Raw genomic sequence first — 16,020 nt, 5'->3', positions numbered from 1 at the left:
TCGGGGTTGATGGGGAAATTTGGTGGCGGGTTATTTGTCAGGGGAATATGCCACCAGATGCAGTGCCGCTTGCAACCCGTAGCCTGCCACCAGATGCAGTGCCGCCCGCCACCCGTAGCCTGCCACCAGATGCAGTGCCGCCCACCACCCGTAGCCTGCCACCAGATGCAGTGCCGCTGTCACTCCCTCTGCATGAACCGCATGCGTCCAAGTAAAAGCAGTGGCGTCACTATCTGGAGAGTGAAAAATCACACCAGTCCCTGCTGGGTGCCGAGGTGGGTGGGGACAACAGCGCTGCACTAGGCGCAGGCCTCGCTCCCGGCCAGAGTAAATTGTCAATGGTTGCAAGACGCCAGGCAGTGCCGGTGACTTGTCCTTAAAGGTTCCCCTAACGGGAAAGTTCCTTCAAGGACTGCGCAGGCGCAAACTTGCCGACGGAAATCTCCGAACCTCGCCCCGGCATCCAGGCTCATTCTTTAACATCCCCGTGTATTGGAGGATGTTAAAAAAAAAGAGCCAGGAGGCCGAGCAAGGACGTGAGGCCGACTGGCCACTTTCCTCGAAATCCACATCGCCCTGGATGCCGGCCGAGGTTCGGAGATTTCCGTCGGCAAAGGAACTTTCTCGTTAGCCGGAACCATATCGGCAGATCAGATTGCGCCTGCGCAGGAACTTTCACGATAGCCGGGACCATAATCGGCAGATCACCGGCCCTAGCAACCAGTTCTGGAAATGTAGTTATTAGTTAGTAGGGGGTGTCCTTCATTTCATTCCGGGACATTGTATTGTCCCAGAATGAAGGTGCCCGGGACAGACATGTCAATTGCGGGACAGTCCCGGGCAATCCGGGACACGTGGGTTGACATCACGCCAGCTGATCAGGAGAGGAGCTGAAGTGACGTTACGCACCGCACATGCGCAGATTATCCATCAATGATAGAACATTCTGTAGCCGACGCACAAAACACCACTGAGATTATTACAAAACAATGAATATTATATTGTATAGAAATAAACAGTCCTGTTCATTATTACACAGCAAATAAAAGCCACATCCCATCGTCCCTGGCAGAGCTCAGGCTGACCAATCGCACATCAGCAAAATAGGCTGATAACCGGCCCTGGCTTTGTCTTTCATACGCCGGATCCAGAGGGGGAGGGGTGCGATATGGCCTCCGATTGGGGCTCCTCACTGATCACACCGAGCCGCCATCACTTCTCCATCTTCTCCCGATACTTGCTCTTCATCTGCTGCAGAAAGTTGTGGAAAGCCGGTTCCTCTTGCTGGGTCTCGGCCACTGCAGAGGGGAGAGAATACGGAAGAAGATCAGACATTGTACAGATCCAGGAAGACACCGCGCTGCTCAGCTTTCCAAAATAAACATTGGGGTAGATTCAGAGCGCAATTGCTTAGTTGCGCCGGCGTAACGACTTTTCTGTATTCAGGAAGCTCGTTACGCCGACTGCAGCCTAAGATATGGCTGGCATAAGGCTCTTACGCCGTCGCATCGTAGGCTGCATTCTTACGCTGGCCACTAGGTGGCGTTCCCGTAGTGGTCAGCGTAGAGTATGCAAATTGCATACTAACGCCGATTCACAACCCTACGCGCACCCTGCGTACGCATTTTACGTTGTTTGCGTTCGTCGGGTTCCGCGTAAGGCTGCTCTTGCTATTATTAACAGGACGTGCACTTTCTAAACCGTATTAAAAGCTGAAGAGAGCAGATGTACATGTAAAACTTGATTTGTTTCATCTCTGTGTATCATCTGAGGCTGCTCACTTCACTGGCTACATGCAAGGGTTTACAACAGTGTTCATTTTGGCAGCAAATTTCAATTTAGTTTTAGGCCCCTTTCAAGCGGTCGGGACCGTTCAGGTCCACCTGTCATATTTGTCAGCGGACCTGAACGGCCGCTCCATACTTCTCTATGGAGCGTCGGATGTCAGCACCGCGGAGACATGTCTGCTGACATCCGACCAAATCAGACGGATGGCGATACGTCGCCATCCATCCATGGCGAATCGGATAAGATCTAATGAACAGGGACATGCTGTCCCTTTTCATCAGATCTCTCCATAGGAGACAGCGGCGCTGCACAAGCCCCTCCCCGCTCAGTGAGCAGAGAGGGACTTGTCATCCGCTGGCTCTGTGGAGAGATCTCCCGCTGAGCTGGCGGAAGACGGCGGACTTCACTGAGACGGAGTCCGCCTAGTGTGAAAGGGGCCTTAGTCTTAGGACTAAAATGCCATTTTAGTCTTCTGCAATTGTTTTAGTCGTATTTAGTCGACTAAAAATGTACTGGAGATTTTAGTCGACTAAATCTCCAGGACATTTTAGTCTACTAACATTTGAGTATGTATCCACCGACAGGGGGCCATATGGAGTCGCCAATCCCAATATTTGTATAACACGAAAGCAAATATCCCCAGTACAAGAATTAAAGGAGTTGTAAAGGAAAAAACATGTCATCTTAATGCAATCTATGCATTAAAGTGAAAAAACATCCGATGATGCCCCCCCCCAAGCCCCCGTTTTACTTACCTGACCCGTCGAAAGTCCCACGCCCGGTCCAGAGATCCTCTTCGCCGCTGATTCGCTAGAGCGGATGGATTAAGAGCAGCGCAGCCATTGGCTGGCGCTGCGGTCAATCACATCCAGTGACGTGGCGCGCCGAGGGGCAGGGCCGAGTGATACAGTGAGCGGCTATGGCCTGCTATGACCATGTGAGCTCTCGCATGAATGTGATGAGTTCTTGCAGGGAGGACCAGAGACAGCCGCCGAGGGACCCCAGAAGACAAGGTTCGGGGCCACTCTGTGCAAAACGAGCTGCTATTTATGGTATGGAGGTATGAACATGCACTACAGACCAGTGTTCATTTTGACGTCAAATTTCAATTTAGTTTTAGTCTTTTGCCTAAAATGCCATTTTAATTTTAGTCGTATTTGAGTCATCTCAATTGTTTTAGTCCTATTTTAGTCGACTAAAATGGTATTAAAAAGGTAGTCGACTAAAATAATTTAGTCGACGAAATTAACACTGGTTTACATCCACTTTAAGTTCCTCCATGTTGGACTTTTACACCCCATGACCAGGGCCGTCTTAATAGCATCATGGGCCCCTGGGCAAAGTAATGCTCTGGGGCCCCCTACAATGATGACAGTGCAGGTAAACAGACATCAAGTAGGTAGGAGGCAAACTGCCTCCCCTGTGTATCTATCACTCTCAGTGCCATCATGGGGCCCCTAATTCCGGGGCAGTGTGGGCTCAAGGACCAGCTGCTTTGGGGAAAGTGCAGTGCTCAGGTGTGCCCTCTCATTAAGACAGCCCTGCCCATGACTAAGTCCATAAGCGACCAGGCGTCTAAACTTCCAAAAAGGTAGGCATGAAAGAGGTGCCTAAATTCCCAAAAAGGGGAAAAAGGTCCTCAACGAGCCAGAGGAGGAGTCTAAATTCCCAGGGGGGGGGGATGTTTGGGCTTGAGGGAGGCACCTAAACTCCATGGGGAGGAGGGAGTTAAAGGAGGTACCTGAATTCCCAAGAGGAGAAAGGGGGCACCTAGATTCCCAAGAGGAGAAAGGGGGCACCTAGATTCCCAAGAGGAGAAAGTAAGAGCCTAGATTCCCAAGAGGAGAAAGGAGGAGCCTAGATTCCCAAGAAGAGAAATGAGGAGCCTAGATTCCCAAGAAGAGAAATGAGGAGCCTAAATTCCCAAGAGGAGAAAGGAGGAGCCTAGATTCCCAAGAGGAGAAAGGAGGAGCCTAGATTCCCAAGAGGAGAAAGGAGGAGCCTAGATTCCCAAGAGGAGAAAGGAGGAGCCTAGATTCCCAAGAGGAGAAAGGAGGAGCCTAGATTCCCAAGAGGAGAAAGGAGGAGCCTAGATTCCCAAGAGGAGAAAGGAGGAGCCTAGATTCCCAAGAGGAGAAAGGAGGAGCCTAGATTCCCAAGAGGAGAAAGGAGGAGCCTAGATTCCCAAGAGGAGAAAGGAGGAGCCTAGATTCCCAAGAGGAGGGAGGAGGAGCCTAGATTGCCAAAGAGGGAGGAGAAGCCTAGATTCCCAAAGGGGGGCAGGACTTCAAGGTGGTGCCTAAATTCCAAAAGGGAAGGTAAGGCGTGGGAACAAAATAATAAAAAGCGAAAAAAAATAAAAAAATAAAATAAAAAAATCGCCAGAAAAAAATCTCTAGAGTACAGGACTCCTGAGTGCCTGTCCTCTCCTGTCGTTGGGCAGAGGAAAAACTGAGGCTGCTAGAGCAGGGTGTGGGTTATACCCGGGGGCCACGCCCCCTGGGAGGAGCCGCACTGAGGAAAGGGTTAACACTTAAAAGTGCTTTTTTCTGCCTAAACTCTCCTGAAGGAAGCGGATATAACCCTAAGGTCAAAGGCTGCTGTGTCCGTCCATGAATGGAAGAGAAACTAAAGCGCCTAAATTCCCAAAAGGTTAAAAGGGGAAGGGACTGGAGAGGCCCCCCAAGCCATCCTATATTATCAGAGATCTCGCATATCCTTACTGAGCTCAGAACGGACAATGTTTTTGTGCGACACACACACACACACACACACACACACACACGTGTCCCAATCAGGGGCAAAGTCTCACCGGAGTGGTCGATGTCATCGGTGTCACTGTCCTCCGCCTCCTCCTCTTCCATATTCCCGCGGGTCATGATGAGATCTGATGGACCTTCCACTGCCTCCTCTACAAACATAAAGGGTGTATGATGGGAGATTTCTACAAGACAACCTTCTACCCCCTCCCCCACCCAATCACAGCAGACTCTTTACAAAGGGGACCTGTCAAGATAGCGCCACCAGATGTCCACACATCACCCTACATAAAAACCGATAAAGACCTCCTCCCACCACCGTTTGTTACCTGTGGACTGCGTGGGGTCCAGATCCACGGAGCCCATATCTCTATGGAGCCTGTTCATCTGCTCCTGCTGTTCCTTCCTCTTCTCTTCCTCCTGATAATGGGAAAACACACAAATCAGGAGATCATGATTACAAGGTGTACCCACAGGCCCCTCCCCCATCTGCAGGGCCACACGAGAAATTAAACTTACCGCATCTCTGCGCAGACGTTCGTACTCCGGACGGTACTCTCTGAGAACGAACAGACAGTTAAAGGTTACAGCAGAATGGCGGAAGGCAGAACAATCCTTGCAGCCTATTGAAGGACACAGGAAGTCAGAGACTGTTGTGTTATACTGCCACCTACAGCAGGACTGAGCACTGGCTTTGTAAATCGCGAATAAATTGCTTCCCTAACACTGACCCGCCTCTCAGCCAATCAGGTGCCACACAGGTGCGGGTCTGGTTGAAGCGACAGGTGCTGCGATTGGATGCCTATTAGGTGTGCAATCATAGCAGAAGACGGGAGAAGACATCGAGGATCCGCAGCGTGGAGGACAGCGCCGTGACCTGAGACAGGCAAGTGCCAGGCGGGTGGGGCACACTGGCGGCAATTGATGGGGCACACAATGGTGGCAATTGATGGGCGACACACTGGCGGCTGTGCTTGATGGGGAAAACACTGGCGGCAATTGATGGGCACAGCGGCTATACTTAAAGGGGCACACACTGGCGGCGGAAATTTACGGGGCACACACCGGCGGTGGCAATTTACGGGGCACACACTGGTGGCTGCACTTGATGGGGCACACACTGGTGGCTGCACTTGATGGGGCACACACTGGCGGCAATTTATGGGGCACACACTGGCGGCTGCACTTGATGGGGCACACACTGGCGGCTGCACTTGATGGGGCACACACTGGCGGCAATTTATGGGGCACACACTGGCGGCAATTTATGGGGCACACACTGGCGGCAATTTATGGGGCACACACTGGCAGCTGCACTTGATGGGGCACACACTGGCAGCTGCACTTGATGGGGCACACACTGGCGGCTGCACTTGATGGGGCACAGCGGCTGCGCTTGATGTTTTTTTTTTTTTTCGTTTGCGCCCCCCCAATTTTTTTTTTTAGCACCAGCCAACAACGTTTTCTACTCCCACTGGCCTTAGTCTGGCCCCCTAAAGTTTTAAAGGACAGTAAAATGGCCCTTTGTAAAGTTTGTGGACCCCGGCTCTGGGGTAAAAAAGGTAGAGAAAGACTGCCTTAGAGCTTTGAAATACAAGATGAGGCAGAGACCCCCCTTTTATTTTGGGAACAGTGAAAAGGTTATAAGGTAAACCCCCACATTCTGCTACAAAACCGGGGGAAGGACATCTCGATCCAAAAGACTTGAGAAGGCCAAATGGAGATCTGCCAATCAGGTGGATCAGGCCATGCTGGGAGTAGGAGGGGTTATCCTGGACTGGAGGAGGAGGGGGTTATCCTGGACTGGAGGAGGAGGGGGTTATCCTGGACTGGAGGAGGAGGGGGTTATCCTGGACTGGAGGAGGAGGGGGTTATCCTGGACTGGAGGAGGAGGGGGTTATCCTGGACTGGAGGAGGAGGGGGTTATCCTGGACTGGAGGAGGAAGGGTTATCCTGGACTAGTCTACAATATTTTTATGTTCCACTTTCTGGATCCTGCTGTAGGCAGAAGTAGAACTTGAAAAGTTTATGACTTTTGTCCCTCAGAGAACAAGAACGAAAAATTATTTTGTCTAGATATACCAAATATTCAAGTAAAAAAAAAAACCCCAACAACCTCTCATTGAAAGCTTCCAGAACTCAGTGGTGGGCCTTGTATGTAGAAGAGGCCCACCACGTCCCCCATACCCAAAGGGGCCCATGTACCGGCCACCTCTCATCACTCACTTCTCATATTCTTCGGCTGCCTCTGAAAGCTTGACGAAAAATTCATCCATCCCGGCTCCGGTCATTGATGACACGCCAACCACCTGAGGAGAGCCGAGACCGTCAGCACCGTGCCCGACCACTCACACAAACATGGCGCACATTCACTAAGCACCTTACCCGCAATGCGTTATAGAACTCTTCCAGGACCAGGCTCATGGATCGCGTCAAGTTACTGACGTAGGAGGTCTCCTGATTCAGAGCGTCCTGGAACGTCTCGAAGTCCTGCATCCACTCCACCGCAAAGCTGTGATCGATTATGTCTGTCTACAGAAAAAGGTAGATTATTACTGCCTGAATCCCATCCTCACCACAAGAGGCGATAAATACACAAGAGTTCATCCTAAGGACCCTCTATTGTACTACATGATGCCCATTCCCACTACCAGAGAGGATAAATACACAGGAACCCATTCCAAAGACCCTCCATTTTAGTGCCCGATGCCCATCCCAAAGACCCTCCATTACCCTTTAGTGCCCTGATGCTCATCCCCACCACTAGAGATACTAGAGATGAGAAACACACAAGACCCTATTCTGAGGACCCTCCATTGTACTGCTTGATGCCCATACCTAGGACCCTTCATTGTAGTGCATATGCCCATCCCCACCACCAGAAATGAGAAATACACAAGACCCTATTCTGAGGACCCTCCTTTGGACTGCTTGATGCCCATCCCTAGGACCCTTCATTGTAGTGCATTATGCCCATCCCCACCACCAGAGATGAGAAATACACAAGGCCCTATTCTGAGGACCCTCCATCCCAAAGACCCTCCATTGTACTACCCGATGCCCATTCCCACTACCAGAGATGATAAATATACAGGAACCCATTCCAAAGACCCTCCATTGTATTGCCTGATGCCCAAGGATCCTCCATTGTAGTGCCTGATGCCCATCCCCACCACCAAAGATGATAAATACACAGGACCCTATTTCAAGGATCCTCCATTGTACTGCTTGATGCCCATCCCTAGGACCCTCCATTGTACTACCCGATGCCCATCCCCACTACCAGAGATGATAAATACACAGGAACCCATCCCAAGGACCCTCCATTGTAGTGCCTGATGCCCATCCCAAGGACCCTCCATTGTAGTGCCTGATGCCCATCCCCACCACCAGAGATGATCAATACACAAGACCCTCTTCTGAGGATCCTCCATTGTACTACCTGATGCCCATTCCCACTACTAGAGATGATAAATATACAGGAACCCATTCCAAAGACCCTCCATTGTAGTGCCAGATTCCCATCCCCACCACTAGAAAGGATAAATACACAGGAACCCGTCCCAAGGACCCTCCATTGTAGTGCCTGATGCCCATCCCCACCACCAGAGGTGGTAAATACACAAGACCCTATTTCAAGGACCCTTCATTGTAGTGCCTGATGCCCATCCCTACTACTAGACAGGATAAATACAAAGGAACCCATCCCAAAAACCCTCCATTGTACTAACTGATGCACATTCCCACTACCAGAGATGATAAATACACAAGACCCTATTTCGAGTTCATCCTAAGGACCCTCCATTGTACTACCTGATGCCCAATCCCACTACCAGAGATGATAAATATACAGGAACCCATCCCAAGGACCCTCCATTGTAGTGCCCGATGCCCATACCCAGGACCCTTCATTGTAGTGCATTATGCCCATCCCCACCACCAGAGATGATAAATATACAGGAACCCATCCCAAGGACCCTCCATTGTAGTGCCTGATGCCCATCCAAAGGACCCTCCATTGTGGTGCCCGATGCCCATCCCCACCACTAGAGAGAATAAATACACAGGAACCTATCCCAAAGACCCTCCATTGTAGTGCCTGATGCCCATCCCCACCACTAGACATGTATTACTCACCTTGTTCATGACAACAATGAAGGGAAGTTTAGTCTTATACATGATGCTGGAAGAGAAGACGACACATCAGATATGTACAGGTAGTATCAGACATGCGCACCCCCCCTTTCCCTCCGCACCACCATCACACCGTGTAACCCCCCCCCTCCCTCCCCCCCGCCATCCCACCGTGTAACCCCCCCTTCCCTCCACACCATGTAACCTCCCTTCTCTCAGCCATCACACCGTGTAACCCCCCCCTTTACTCGGCACTGTATAACCCCTCCCTTTCCTCCGCCATCACACCGTGTAACCCCTCCCTTTTCTCCGCCATCACACCGTGTAACCCCCTCCTTCCCTCCGCCAGTGTGTACCCCCTATCTTGCGCCACGACAGCGCCCCCATCATTACACTCACCTGCAGGCGTAGAGCATGTTGGACATGAAGGTGACGGGGTTGACGCTGCGGGACGTATCTATCACATACACCACCACAGAGGGGAAGGTGGAGGCCTGGGGAAGAGCACAACATTTACCAATAACAGAGCAGATATCAGATCACCTGACCCGGATCACAAGGATTCCCAAAGATCTGCTCATTGCAGACAATGGTACAGGCCGGGGGCCGTTTAAACATGACCTCTGGCCTTCCCTGACTGCATTGCATAAAGTAGAACAAGGACCCGCAATAGGAGGGGCCCCTCCTGGGAACTCACCAAGGCTTCTGTAATAATGGCCCCGGAGGCCGACCATGTGAAGACTTCGATCTGCCCCGGGGTGTCGATTACAACATACCTACAGAATAAAGAGAAGAGACAGTCTATTGGTGTGAATAACAGGAAACGGCAGCAGCTCTGCTGGGGCGGGCACATGGGAGGAGCAAATCATTATCACATTTTCAAGTCTATTCTGCCTGCCAAACGGGAGCCAATATGCCCAGATCCTGACTGACCAACCCCCTTCCCCTCCACAAATCTTTATACATTTTTTTGCAGCCGGTCTTATGACATTCCGGTTATGACTTTCCTTCCTCCAGCAGGGTGAGGAGTCTTTAGTGCTGCACCTACTGGCCGGGAGCCCCCAGGGGGAGTGTATGACACCATGGATCCTCAGAAAGGAGGTCAGATGATAGTGGGTGTTATTCAACCCTGGAGAGAAGCGCCATCTAGCAACCAAAAAGATTTTCAACGGTGGACATCACTGGAGATAGGTTGAGAATTCCAACCCATGAGCAGCCTGCCTGCCGCAGTTACCAGCCCCCGACCAGTCCGCCTGACTCAGCTGCCAGCCCCCGACCAGTCCGCCTGACTCAGCTGCCAGCCCCCGACCAGTCCGCCTGGCTCAGATGCCAGCCCCCGACCAGCCCGCCTGACTCAGCTGCCAGCCCCCGACCAGCCCGCCTGACTCAGCTGCCAGCCCCCGACCAGCCCGCCTGACTCAGCTGCCAGCCCCCCGACCAGCCCGCCTGACTCAGCTGCCAGCCCCCCGACCAGCTGCCAGCCCCCCGACCAGCCCGCCTGACTCAGCTGCCAGCCCCCCGACCAGCCCGCCTGCCTCAGCTGCCAGCCCCCGACCAGCCCGCCTGCCTCAGCTGCCAGCCCCCGACCAGCCCGCCTGCCTCAGGTGCCAGCCCGCCTCAGATGCCAGCCCCCGACCAGTCCGCCTGCCTCAGGTACCAGCCCCCGACCAGCCCGCCTGCCTCAGGTACCAGCCCCCGACCAGCCCTCCTGCCTCAGGTACCAGCCCTCCTGCCTCAGGTACCAGCCCCCGACCAGCCCTCCTGCCTCAGGTACCAGCCCCCGACCAGCCCTCCTGCCTCAGGTACCAGCCCCCGACCAGCCCGCCTGCCTCAGGTACCAGCCCCCGACCAGCCCGCCTGCCTCAGGTACCAGCCCCCGACCAGCCCTCCTGCCTCAGGTACCAGCCCCCGACCAGCCCTCCTGCCTCAGGAACCAGGCCCCGACCAGCCCGCCTGCCTCAGGTACCAGCCCCCGACCAGCCCTCCTGCCTCAGGTACCAGCCCCCGACCAGCCCTCCTGCCTCAGGTACCAGCCCCCGACCAGCCCTCCTGACTCAAGTACCAGCCCCTGGTTGAACTTCCATTAGTTAGATGGTAGAGCCAAGAGCTGGTGCCATGACACTCACCGAATGTTCTCCTGCCTCTTCTCGATGAACTTCACCACCTAGAACAAGATCACCATTACCATGTGACTCCAGAAAACCAATCACATTGAAGAAATGTTGCTCCAATGAAAAAAAAGAAAAGAAAACATGAACATAGGTGACAGCTAATGGGCCCCTGAGGAAAGGCGACATTGCAGCTGATGAAACAGGAAGAAGAGCCAAGGTGTGAGGGGGGGGCGAGACACACACACACACTCACCTGATCGAAACGCGTTGCAAAGAGGTTGAGGGCCGTGACAATTCCGCCATTAGGTCCAAGTCCGTATCTGTGGAAGGAGCTCAGGAAACCAAACACAGACCGAGCAACTCATAGAATGGAGACCCCCTCTGTGCCCATAGACAACCCCCCATCCCTATAATGACCCCCCATTCTGTGCCAATAGACCCCCCCCCCCTTGTACTTATGTCCCTATAGACAACCCCCCCCCCCGGTGCCCAAAGTCCCCACAGACAACACCTCTCCACTATGCCCATGTCCCCATAGACACCCTCCCCGTGACCTTATAACCCCCCGCCCAGGGGTCAGGCCCTGGGGGGGGGGGGAACTCACCCAAGATTCCCGCCCCCACCTCAAAAAATAAAAACGTGTGTAAACACACACCACTATGTCCTCAGGCTGCCTGTGTTGATTGTGCAAAGTGGGGCCCAGGTCCCGGGCTGCTCACTCCTCAGTGCCCATCAAATGCAGCCTGATCACCGTCCCCCCACGAGGGCGGCAAGCCCCATCAGTGTCCCACACCAGGGCGGCAAGCCCCATCAGTGTCCCACACCAGGGCGGCAAGCCCCATCAGTGTCCCACACCAGGGCGGCAAGCCCCATCAGTGTCCCACACCAGGGCGGCAAGCCCCATCAGTGTCCCCACACCAGGGCGGCAAGCCCCATCAGTGTCCCCACACCAGGGCGGCAAGCCCCATCAGTGTCCCCACACCAGGGCGGCGAGCCCCATCAGTGTCCCCACACCAGGGCGGCAAGCCCCATCAGTGTCCCCACACCAGGGCGGCAAGCCCCATCAGTGTCCCCACACCAGGGCGGCAAGCCCCATCAGTGTCCCCACACCAGGGCGGCAAGCCCCATCAGTGTCCCACACCAGGGCGGCAAGCCCCATCAGTGTCCCACACCAGGGCGGCAAGCCCCATCAGTGTCCCACACCAGGGCGGCAAGCCCCATCAGTGTCCCCACACCAGGGCGGCAAGCCCCATCAGTGTCCCCACACCAGGGCGGCAAGCCCCATCAGTGTCCCCACACCAGGGCGGCAAGCCCCATCAGTGTCCCCACACCAGGGCGGCAAGCCCCATCAGTGTCCCCACACCAGGGCGGCAAGCCCCATCAGTGTCCCCACACCAGGGCGGCAAGCCCCATCAGTGTCCCCACACCAGGGCGGCAAGCCCCATCAGTGTCCCACACCAGGGCGGCAAGCCCCATCAGTGTCCCCACACCAGGGCGGCAAGCCCCATCAGTGTCCCCACACCAGGGCGGCAAGCCCCATCAGTGTCCCCACACCAGGGCGGCAAGCCCCAATCAGTGTCCCCCACACCAGGGCGGCAAGCCCCATCAGTGTCCCCACACCAGGGCGGCAAGCCCCATCAGTGTCCCCACACCAGGGCGGCAAGCCCCATCAGTGTCCCCACACCAGGGCGGCAAGCCCCAATCAGTGTCCCCCACACCAGGGCGGCAAGCCCCATCAGTGTCCCCCACACCAGGGCGGCAAGCCCCATCAGTGTCCCCCACACCAGGGCGGCAAGCCCCATCAGTGTCCCCCACACCAGGGCGGCAAGCCCCATCAGTGTCCCCCACACCAGGGCGGCAAGCCCCATCAGTGTCCCCCACACCAGGGCAAGCCCCAATCAGTGTCCCGGCACCAGGGCAAGCCCCAATCAGTGTCCCCACACCAGGGCAAGCCCCAATCAGTGTCCCCACACCAGGGCAAGCCCCAATCAGTGTCCCCACACCAGGGCAAGCCCCAATCAGTGGCCCGGCACCAGGGCAAGCCCCAATCAGTGTCCCCACACCAGGGCAAGCCCCAATCAGTGTCCCCACACCAGGGCAAGCCCCAATCAGTGGCCCGGCACCAGGGCAAGCCCCAATCAGTGTCCTCCCCAGGGCAAGCCCCAATCAGTGTCCTCCCCAGGGAAAGCCCCAATCAGTGTCCTCCCCAGGGAAAGCCCCAATCAGTGTCCTCCCCAGGGAAAGCCCCAATCAGTGTCCTCCCCAGGGAAAGCCCCAATCAGTGTCCTCCCCAGGGAAAGCCCCAATCAGTGCCCACACCAGGGCAAGCCCCACTCAGTGACAACGGGGGTCAGTCCGCCTTCCGGGTGCCACACATTGGAGAAGGGGGGGCACGCCTGTCTTCCCCTCCCTCAGTCCTCCTCCCCCAGCAGCCCCTGTAACAAGGTTCCGCCTCCTACAATACACGCCGCCACTGTTCCGCCTATCACTGGACTCTAGGAGGCGGGAACTGGTTACAGGTGCTGTTGGTGGAGGAGGACTGAGGGAGGAAGGGGGGGGGGGGGGGAAGACGGGCGTGCCCCCCCTTCTCCAATGTGTGGCACCCGGGAGGCGGACTGACCCCCATTGGCACTGATTGGGCTTGCCCTGGTGGGGCAAGAGGCAAGTGTCTGCGGCTGGAAAGGTGTTCTGAGCCGTCTATCAGTAGAGGGTCATTGGACACCTCCACCACTCTGCCTCAGCTCGGAGCGCCTGGGTGCGGTGCGCCCCGTGCACCCACCCAGGATCGGCCCTGCCCTCTCTCCCATGGTTGAGGCCAGTCCTGTTAATGGAACGGCGTTCCTGCTGTAGAAGAAGTACAGCACCGTCGTTCCCACAGGACTCGAGCCCCCCGCCCCCATAGACAACCCCCCTCTGTGCCGTGTCACATATCCACAATGGATGCCCCTCCCCCCATGTCTAGGTATCTCTGTGGGAAGGATACTGCTTCATCACCTCTTTGTAGTTCACAGTGTCCCGAATATCTGCAGAGAGACACACAGATCATGTTAGTTTGGGGGGGGGGGGGGAATATAGTACATACTCTATGTTGGCGGGGGAGGGGATCTCATGGATGGCAGGGTCCAGGTTCATGGTGTAGGGGGGGTGGGTATTGTAGTACATTCCTATGTTGGTGGGGGAAAGGGGTCCAGGTTGATGGTTTAAGCGGGGGAGGGGACTGTAGTACATACCTATGTTGGCAAAGGGGCTCTCGTGGACAGCGGGGTCCAGGTTGATCGTTAAAGCAGGGGAGGGGATTGTAGTACATACCTATGTTGGCAGGGAAGGGGATCTCGTGGACAGCGGGGTCCAGGTTGAAGGTTTAAGCAGGGGAGGGGATTATAGTACATACCTTTGTTGGCAAAGGGGCTATCGTGGACAGCGGGGTCCAGGTTGATGGTTTAAGCGGGGGAGGGGATTGTAGTACATACCTATGTTGGCAAAGGGGCTCTCGTGGACAGCGGGGTCCAGGTTGATCGTTAAAGCAGGGGAGGGGATTGTAGTACATACCTATGTTGGCAGGGAAGGGGATCTCGTGGACAGCGGGGTCCAGGTTGAAGGTTTAAGCAGGGGAGGGGATTATAGTACATACCTTTGTTGGCAAAGGGGCTATCGTGGACAGCGGGGTCCAGGTTGATGGTTTAAGCGGGGAGGGGATTGTAGTACATACCTATGTTGGCAAAGGGGCTCTCGTGGACAGCGGGGTCCAGGTTGATCGTTAAAGCAGGGGAGGGGATTGTAGTACATACCTATGTTGGCAGGGAAGGGGATCTCGTGGACAGCGGGGTCCAGGTTGAAGGTTTAAGCAGGGGAGGGGATTATAGTACATACCTTTGTTGGCAAAGGGGCTCTCGTGGACAGCATGGTCCAGGTTGATGGTTTAAGCGGGGGAGGGGATTGTAGTACATACCTATGTTGGCAAAGGGGCTCTCGTGGACAGCGGGGTCCAGGTTGATCGTTAAAGCAGGGGAGGGGATTGTAGTACATACCTATGTTGGCAGGGAAGGGGATCTCGTGGACAGCGGGGTCCAGGTTGAAGGTTTAAGCAGGGGAGGGGATTATAGTACATACCTTTGTTGGCAAAGGGGCTCTCGTGGACAGCATGGTCCAGGTTGATGGTTTAAGCAGGGGAGGGGATTATAGTACATACCTATATTGGCAGGGAAGGGGATCTCGTGGACGGCGGGGTCCAGGTTGATGGTGTAGGGGGCGGAGCCCTTCCCATGTAGATAGGAGGTAAGTCTCTGTAGGAGAAGAAAAAGCAGACATAGGAATACATATCTCATCCCAGCCAATCACATCGCTCCATTCTTTAATGGAGGAGTTTATGGACTGGTCCTGGTATCTGAACCAATAAACTAGTGGTACATTCTGCCCCGCCCCCAAACATGTGGCTCTCCCCTGATTGGCCGACCCACTTGCGTCCTCAGACCTCACACACGTGGAGGCGGGGACTCCTCAGACCTCACACACGCAGGGGGCGGGACTCCTCAGACCTCACACACGCAGGGGGCGGGGACTCCTCAGACCTCACACACGCAGGGGGCGGGGACTCCTCAGACCTCACACACGCAGGGGGCGGGGACTCCTCAGACCTCACACACGCGGGGGCGGGGACTCCTCAGACCTCACACACGCAGGGGCGGGGATATCTCATCTGTCACGTGTCCTCCCTGGCGAGGATGTGTATGAAGTGAACCTGACCTCATAGAGAAGATGAGTACAGGAGAGAGGGGGACACCATCCTCTCCTCCCCCCACACACCTACCTACCTGGGTGAAGGTTGTTTTCCCGGAGCCCGCCATCCCCAGTACGATCATACATAGCGGGGAGCCGCTATCCTCTCCTCCACCCTCCGCCATCTTACTACTCCACTTCACCCCGCACTTCCGCCTTCACACAGCTTTATTCACAGCGGACAGAGCTGACAAGCAGGGAGGAGACCCGCATGGTCATTGGGCGGGGCTCTGCGCTCTGTCATGGGTGGAGGGAGGGGAGTGTGGGCGGGCTTTATAAGATCTGTAGCTAGAGATGAGCGATTAGAGAGAGGCGCGGGAGTCCCAGGGGGACTACAACTCCCAGCGTGTCAATGCACTGACCCCCTAGAGGGACTACAACTCCCAGCATGTTCATTCACTGACCCCCCCCTAGAGGGACTACAACTCCCGGCATTACCTGTCACTGACCCC

At 55.1% G+C, this 16,020-nt stretch overlaps 1 protein-coding gene across 3 annotated transcripts; it reads right to left on the bottom strand.

Annotated features, from left to right (window-relative positions):
• Positions 1 to 976: 976 nt before the first annotated feature.
• Positions 977 to 15,736, bottom strand: GPN1 (GPN-loop GTPase 1). 3 transcript variants are annotated; one of them, XM_040348001.1, is made up of 14 exons: positions 15,604 to 15,736; positions 14,982 to 15,075; positions 13,776 to 13,815; positions 11,046 to 11,112; positions 10,808 to 10,845; positions 9,379 to 9,457; positions 9,081 to 9,175; positions 8,685 to 8,730; positions 6,933 to 7,079; positions 6,774 to 6,856; positions 5,067 to 5,106; positions 4,877 to 4,967; positions 4,601 to 4,699; positions 977 to 1,298 (listed from the first exon to the last, which is right to left on the bottom strand). In XM_040348001.1, exons 1-14 carry the CDS (start codon positions 15,691 to 15,693, stop codon positions 1,213 to 1,215), a joined length of 1,095 nt encoding a protein of 364 aa, XP_040203935.1. In that variant the 5' UTR covers positions 15,694 to 15,736; the 3' UTR covers positions 977 to 1,212. The 3 variants fall into 3 exon arrangements, with proteins under 3 accessions (XP_040203935.1, XP_040203936.1, XP_040203938.1); XM_040348002.1 differs by lacking the exons at positions 14,982 to 15,075; positions 15,604 to 15,736 and adding an exon at positions 14,821 to 14,868; XM_040348004.1 differs by lacking the exons at positions 14,982 to 15,075; positions 15,604 to 15,736 and adding an exon at positions 14,102 to 14,146.
• Between the last annotated feature and the right edge of the window lie 284 nt (positions 15,737 to 16,020).

Source organism: Rana temporaria, chromosome 4 (assembly GCF_905171775.1).
Source record: "Rana temporaria chromosome 4, aRanTem1.1, whole genome shotgun sequence".
Lineage (NCBI taxonomy): Eukaryota > Metazoa > Chordata > Amphibia > Anura > Ranidae > Rana > Rana temporaria.
Note: the sequence above shows the minus strand (reverse complement) of the source record. Positions and strands in the feature narration are given on the sequence as shown.

Excerpts from the sequence above, each read along its gene's own strand:
- GPN1 (XM_040348001.1), bottom strand. The coding sequence starts at position 15,693 with ATGGCGGAGGGTGGAGGAGAGGATAGCGGCTCCCCGCTATGTATGATC. Across the intron at positions 5,107-6,773 it reads GCAGCCGAAGAATATGAGAA|AGAGTACCGTCCGGAGTACG; the intron begins GTGAGTGATGAG and ends GTTCGTTCTCAG. Across the intron at positions 1,299-4,600 it reads CGATGACATCGACCACTCCG|TGGCCGAGACCCAGCAAGAG; the intron begins GTGAGACTTTGC and ends TCCCCTCTGCAG.